The sequence below is a fragment of the Pinus tabuliformis genome, chromosome Q (genome assembly GCF_031772625.1).
Source record: "Pinus tabuliformis cultivar Carrire ecotype Pingquan chromosome Q, CPIR1, whole genome shotgun sequence".
Lineage (NCBI taxonomy): Eukaryota > Viridiplantae > Streptophyta > Pinopsida > Pinales > Pinaceae > Pinus > Pinus tabuliformis.
Genome location: NC_142296.1, coordinates 388,751,513 through 388,759,138, shown reverse-complemented (window position 1 = coordinate 388,759,138; position 7,626 = coordinate 388,751,513). Strand labels below are relative to the sequence as shown.

Genomic DNA, 7,626 nt, shown 5'->3' with positions numbered 1-7,626 from the left:
ATTTGTGATTTATGTGTACATATCTTAAGGGGTAAAGCACGAGTTGGAAGGAGTCCTAGAGACCCTCTCTTGTCAAGAATTAACAAATCCACAACCGGGTCAGTCAGCAAGGCAAAATTAGGAAATTTGCATGATACGTTCAAAATAGATATTTTAGGGAGCCTAAGTAAGAATATAGACACCCTTAAAATACAAAAGAAGCAAAATTTCGAAGATGCTGCATTATCTATCTTTCTGTCCCAAATGTCAGAAGAAACATGGTCTAAGAGAGTGTCCCTTAGACTCAAAAGTCATAGAAACCTGTGTCATATGTGTAGATAATCATGATACAAAGGAATGTCCATCCTTACCAGGTCTTAAGGCTGTATTTCATGATGAAGGAATATTAAAACCAGTAGACCCTCTCTACTTTATAGCCAAAATACCATGGAAAAATCTCCAACCAAATCAATCACAGGGATTTAGAGCACAACAATTTGCCCAATCTTCACAAAATAATTGGAATTCAGCTTGGCAACCTTGGGCTCAGCCACAGTCACAACCTTGGAATCAAGGATGTCAAAATCCTTATGGAGCCTATGCTCAATATCAACAATACTCACCATCTTAACTTCCACCACAATTTCTACCACCATCTAATCAAATTCCCCGTGCTAACCAATTACCTCAAATTCCAGTTCAAAATCAAAACCCACTGCTCTCCCTACCATTTCCACAAAAACCAAATCAATTACCCACTCAACCACTCCCGAATCCTAATAATAAAATACCACGACAACCGGTATACAACATGGAGGGGCAGAATCCTAAAACTTATGTAATAACTCCACTAGACCTAAATAATGTTCAATTAAGCTTTGAAAGAGTATTACCAAGAAAACCCCCTTTTGTCATTCACAAAACAAGATCCGACCTTCAAAAACACAAAAACCAAATAGAAGAAGGAGAGACCTCTCTCCCTGAGAAGGCAAATAAACAAATAGAAGAAGTTCCAATAAACACTCCCATCATAGAACAACACTCTGTATCAATTAGACCACCTTTTCCTGGACGGTTGAAAATTGATGGAGTAGAAAAACAAATTATCTTGCCTGATTACAACATGATGGATGAATTGAGGAATGTTTGTATTAAGATTCCCTTACTACAAGCCATAAAGAAATACGAATTTTTGCAAAAACAATTAAGGAACTAAGTACACAAAGATCAGGGAGAAAAAGAAAAGATATAAAAAGAATTCAGTTAGTTGGAAAAATTACAGATATTATGATGGAGAAGATGACATTTCAAAAATACTTAGACCCATGAAGCCCCATTGTAAAAATTCACATCAATGGAACTGAAATACCAAACACACTGATTGACCTAGGAGCAGCCATAAACATAATGAGAAAACAAGTTATGGACACACTTAGGCTTCCTAACCTTCAATACACCCCAACTTTATTGCAATTAGTAGATAGGTCTATGATTAAATCTATTGGTGTATTGGAAGATGTTTGTTTATCCTTAGATTCCTGGGAATATCCTATTGATTTCATGATCTTAACACCCAAGAATAATTTAGGAGGACATCCATTAATGCTAGGAAGACCTTGGTTAGCTATAGTTGATTCTTTCATCGGTTGTATATCAGGTGACATGTTTATCTCAGATGGAGATTCTACGAAGAAATTTACATTATATCCTCCTGCAAGAACAACAATAGATACAGATACTGAAGAATGGATATAAGATGAAGAAGATATACAACCTATTTTTTCTACTGAACAGGTAAAGGAGGAAGACCAAATTCTAAATTTACTAGAAAATAATGAGTCTTGCTCACATTATGAATGTACTCGTAATGAGTACCTCTAATCTAAACAAGTATCATTGCTTTCCATGGAAAAATTTGGGAATAGCTTGATAGAAAGTTTTCCAGGAAAAACCTTGAGTGTCAATGAAAACCTGGAAGAAGTGCAAAAGAATCAGTTAATAGAAATTTTATAGAAACATTCTTCTGCTTTTGCATGGGAATACATTAACATGAGAGGGATTGATCCTAAAACTTGCATACATCATATCTACATTGAATAAAATGCAAGAACGGTTAGACAACCTCAACAAAGAATGAACCCAAATTTAAAAGAAATTCTTAACGAAGAATGGCAGAAATTGTTAAATGTAAATTTCATCTGCCCAATATCTAACATTTAGTGGGTTTCACCCCTAGTAATCATTCCTAAAAAAAATGGTAAATGGAGAGTATGCATCGATTACAGGGAACTAAATAAAGCAACACTAAAGGACCACTTCCCACTACCTTTTATAGATTAGGTCTTAGACACACTAGCAGGGAAAAAATATTTTTCCTTCTTAGACGGGTTCAGTGGATATAACCAGATTTAGGTAGCCCTTGAAGATCAGGAAAAAACCACATTCAGTTTCCCATGGGGAACTTATGCTTACTGAGTACTTCCCTTTTGATTATCCAATGCTCCACAACATTCCAAAGAACAGTCCTCAGAATTTTCTCTAATCTTATTCATGATTGTGTGGAAGTGTACATGGATGATTTCACAGTTTATGGAGATTCTTTCAATGAAGCACTGGAAAATTTGGAAAAGGTACTAATAAGATGTAAATAAACAAATCTCTAATTAAGCCATGAAAAATGCTTCATGATGTTTAATGAAGGAATTGTTTTAGGTCACAATATTACAGGACATGGAATCAAAGTAGACTCATCTAAAGTTGAAGTCATTTCTAAGTTATCAGTGCCAAGTTATCAAAAGGATGCTAGAAGTTTTCTCGATTTTACTAGATACTATAGAAGATTTATAGAAAAATTCACAAAAATTGCATCCCCGCTCTTTAAACTACTCACTAAAGACCGTGAATTCAATTGGGATTATGAATGTCAAGCTTCCTTTGAAACTTTGAAAAAGAGAATTTCTGAAGCACCTATCTTAAAAGGACCTTACTGGAAATTTCCTTTTCATATCTCAACAGATGCTTTAGATTCAGCCTTAGGGGCTATGTTAAGACAAAAAGATCTTACTCCTTATGCAATCTATTATACTAGTAAAAATCTAACACCTGCAAAGTTAAATTATACTGTAACTGAAAAGGAGTTTTTAGCTGTAGTTCATGCCATTAAAAAATTCAGACATTACATAATTGGCTATCAAAATTTTGTTCACACAGACCATTCTTCCATTAGATACCTAATGAATAAACCAGTCAGTAATGGAAGAATAACCAGATGGCTCTTAATGTTACAAGAATTCAACATAACCATTCTAGATAGGCCAGGAAGACATAATACAATTGCCGACTTTTTATCTAGAATACAAAATGAAAATAATGATCAACCCGTAGAGATAAATTTCCTGATGAATATCTTTTTACGGTATCTACTAAATCACCTTGGTATGCAGATATTGCTAGCTATTTAGCTACAAGAAAAATGCCATTTCATTTATCTCCTAGGGAAAAGGGAAGAATAGTCCACAATAACACATATTATTCATGGATAAATGAAGAGTTATACAAGTCAGGATTAGATCTCATCATTAGAAGATGTGTTCGAGAGGATGAAATACTAGAAATACTTAAAGCATGCCACGATGAGCCATGTGGGGGATGTTTTTCTGACAAAAGGACTGCTTATAAAATCTTTCTTTTAGGATTTTATTGGCCTTCCATTTTGAAGGACACTAAAGAATATGTTAAAAGATGTGACAATTGTCAAAGAATGGGCAAACCCACTCTTTCAAATGAAATGTTACTGTAACCACAGGTACTCATCGAACCATTTGAGAAGTGGGCACTAGATTTTGTTGGACCAATCATCCTACCTTTGAAGCAAAAGAAGTATATTCTAGTATGTATTGATTATGTCACTAAATGGGTAGAAGCTAAAGAACTTCCTTTTGCTACTGAAAATGTTGTAGTTTCATTTATTTTTGAGGATATTTTTACTCGTTTTGGTGTTTCAAGAGAAATTGTAACAGATCAAGGAACACAATTCACATCCAAACTAGTGTAGAAGCTTGTGGATCAATATAAAATTAAACATTCGAAGTCCACTCCATAGCATCCACAAGCCAATGGACAAGCTGAGTCCACAAATAAGGTGATTGAAGCTGTCCTTACCAAGACTGTACATCTACACATAAAGGATTGGATGGAAAATCTCCCAGAAGCTTTATGGGCCTACAAAACTACATGGAGAAATACCACAGGACATACTCCCTATGAACTTATTTGTGGGAAGAAGGTCTTACTTCTGATAGAATTCCAGATCCAGACCTATAAAACAACAGTCCAGTTAGATCTTGATTTATCGGAAGCATAGAAGCAAAGGATGACACAACTAAATGAACTTGATGAAACCAGACAAGAAGCCTTCTAGAGAACTAACCTAGTTCAACAACAAATATCTAGATGGCATGATAAGTACATTAAGGAAAGGAAATTTCATCCAGGAGATTGGGCATTACTCTTTGATTCAAAGTCAAAAAAATTTCAAGGGAAGTTTTAAACCGACTGGCTTGGACCTTATGAAATTGAAAGTGGTTTTTACAATGGTGTAGTTAGAATTAGGACTATTGATGAAGAGAATATTCTTCTACTAGTAAATGGAAATCGACTCAGATTGTACCAGAAGCCATTGACAAGAGAGGAGCTTGTTAAAATGTTCCAAGATAATTCAATACTGAAAATGGTCAAGAATAATTCCTCTTCTTTTCCACCTTAGAAATTTTGACTTACTTTACTCTTAAAAATAATAATAATAATAATAATAAGTAAATTAAATAAAATTTCGACCTGCTGTGGACTGCGCGCACCCTCTGCGCGTTCCTTGACCTAGCAGCCGACTACTGGTCTCTTTCTGCAGCATGAGGCCACTGGCCTCTGGCCTTCCATGGCCTCTTCAACCCCTGTCACAGAGGGCCCCATTCAATCTGAGGTAGATGTGAACCTCCTTTCAGATGCTGATGCATTCTCTGCCTTAGTTAAATCTCTTCAGCTACAGAGAACTTGCCCTGCGCTATCCAAGTTTGTCAAGAAACTGGATTTGTTGCAAGAGGTTGTCCTTCCTCCTTCGATTCCACGAATGGCTACTCTCTCATTAGCAGAGCGAGGGCTCATTGGACAGTTCACTGGCCTATGGCCCTCCCCGAAAACTGTTCAGCGTTGGATCGAAAGAAACTGGGCCGACAAAGTCAATGGCAAAATCGTTATCCGCGTCTGTGGAAAAGGATACTATACTTTCCACTTTGAATCTAGAGCTAACAAGGACCTAATCTTCATAAATGGGCCGTATTTCATGGACTCCCGCAATCTGTACTTGAACAAATGGACTCCAGACTTCGACCCTGAGCTAGATGTCCCTAGCGTTGTTCCGGTCTGGGTTCGTCTTCTGCACCTCCCGCTCCACTGTTGGGGAGATGACTCGGTCCGAGCCATCGGCAATGCTGTTGGAAAATACATAGATCGGTGTGAGCCCAATGACAATATGCAGGCATGTGCGCGGATATGCGTTGAAGTCGATCTCGGCAAAGGTCTTCTAGAAGCAATCAAACTAAAAGTGGATGACTGGACACATATTCAACAACTGGACTACGAGCAAATCCCTTTCAAATGCAAGGTATGCCACGAATACGGCCATTTCGCCAATCGCTATCCAAAAATTGTTAATGTTGAATTTGATCAATTAGAAGAACAATGGGAAACTGTAAAGAAAAAGAAGACTGCCTCTGGAATGAAAGCAAATTCTGAAGAACCTCCCAAAACTGCCCCTCTCAAGCCTAATCCCCCTTCAGCTCCCCCCAAAGCCTCCCCCTCAGCTGTCCCTTCCCCCTCCTCTCCTCTTGGTCCACCCATTTTCCCCTCCTCAGGGCCATCCTCTGGTTCCCCCTTAATCTCATCAAATCCCTTTGGTGCCCTCTCTCCTTGATAATGACCCCATGATCCCCCTCGAAAATGACCCCCAAATCCTCCTTTCTCTTTCTCAATCCTCCCCCTCTCACTCCCTCGCCCCACCCTAACCCCGATCTACTAGAAGCTCCTCGAAAGAGCATGGAATCAATCTAGAATCTCAAAAAAAAGGGCCTAGTAGGAAATCAAGTAAACAGCAAAGGAATGAAAGTGCTCAAAAATACATCGCTATGGGAACTCAAAACCCCATAGAAACTTACATATTGGGGCAAAACAACAATGAAGCAACACATAAGGAGCAAGGGGGACGAGCATCCCTCATAAACCCAAATACTCAATGATTAAAGTCATATCATGGAACTGTAGGGGACTAGGGCACCCCTCAAAAATTGCTGCCCTGAAAGATCTCACAGCTCATGAGAAGCCAGGAATTATAATGATTCAGGAAACAAAACAAAGACTGCAAGAGATGAAAAGAATTATAGAACAACTCAGGCATTATGAGGGACAAATATGTGAAGCAAGAGGAGCTTCAGGCGGCATCACCACAATGTGGAATAAAAATACTTGGAAATGCACATCCAAAACTATCACTCCATACTGGATCAAAGTCACACTTGAAAAACAAGCAGAGGATAAGCAAATAGTCCTCTACAACATTTATGCTCCGAACCATTTCAGAGATAAAGATCAGTGCTGGGCCACACTTGAGGAAGACATCCAAACTGAAGATAATAGGAATATCATCTTAGGGGGAGATCTAAACCTTATATTACATTCAAATGAAAAAAGAGGAGGCATTTTTACTCATGATCCTTACAGAGAAAGGCTAGAAAACATCATGCAAGAGTGCGATTTAGTAGACATCATCCCAAAAAAGCAGAGGTTCACTTGGAACAACTACAGGCTCGGTAGAGATAACATTCTGGAGCGCCTTGACAGAATCTTGGTAAATACTTCTTTCCTCTCTGATTTCTCCACTGCTCATACCGACATTCTGCCCTATTCAGCATCTGATCACTATCCCATTAGCATTGTCCTAGAAGCACACTGCCCATTGGGGCCGTTGCCTTTCAAATATAATCCTCTTTGGCGTAACAATCCTATTGTGGATCAGATTGTCCAAACAGCCTGGCACCACCATATAAAAGGATCTCCGGTTTTCATTTGGGAATGCAAGCTGAAGAATACAAAGCACGCCCTGAAGGAATGGGTGAAACAACATTACAAAGAACCAGAAAATGTCAAAGAAGAGCTGAAAAATAAATTAAAAGAAACCCACAGAAAAATTGAGGAAAATGGGCTGACCCAAGAGAATAAAAATTTAGAAAGTGATATATACTATCAGCTGTACCGGGTTAATAGGGACAAAGAGCAGAAGTGGAGAATTAAATCAAGACAGCTTTGGCTTCATGAAGGAGACAAAAATACAGCTTTCTTCCATTTTCCTTTTTTGAATACAAACCAGCAACCGATATTGTGAAAAAAAAATAATAATAATAAGTAAATTATATGTATATATATTATATATATATATATATATATATATATATATATATATATATATATATATATAATACTATGTAAAAAAAAAAGGAAGTATAAACATGAAAACCAACATGCTGTTGGTAGGTTTTTATAGAAAATTTAGAGTGAAAACCATTTTTTGTTGGCACTTCAAATTTTCCTTTCAAAATA

At 37.4% G+C, this 7,626-nt stretch overlaps 1 protein-coding gene across 1 annotated transcript; it reads left to right on the top strand.

Moving 5' to 3' along the window:
• The first annotated feature begins 6,265 nt into the window (after positions 1 to 6,265).
• On the top strand, positions 6,266 to 7,411 carry LOC149219809 (uncharacterized). The gene has a single exon (XM_089386922.1). It carries the CDS (start codon positions 6,266 to 6,268, stop codon positions 7,409 to 7,411), a length of 1,146 nt encoding a protein of 381 aa, XP_089243048.1.
• Positions 7,412 to 7,626: the final 215 nt, after the last annotated feature.

What these genes read in the sequence shown, in the direction of transcription:
- LOC149219809 (XM_089386922.1), top strand. Translation starts at nt 6,266, where the DNA reads ATGATTAAAGTCATATCATGGAACTGTAGGGGACTAGGGCACCCCTCA.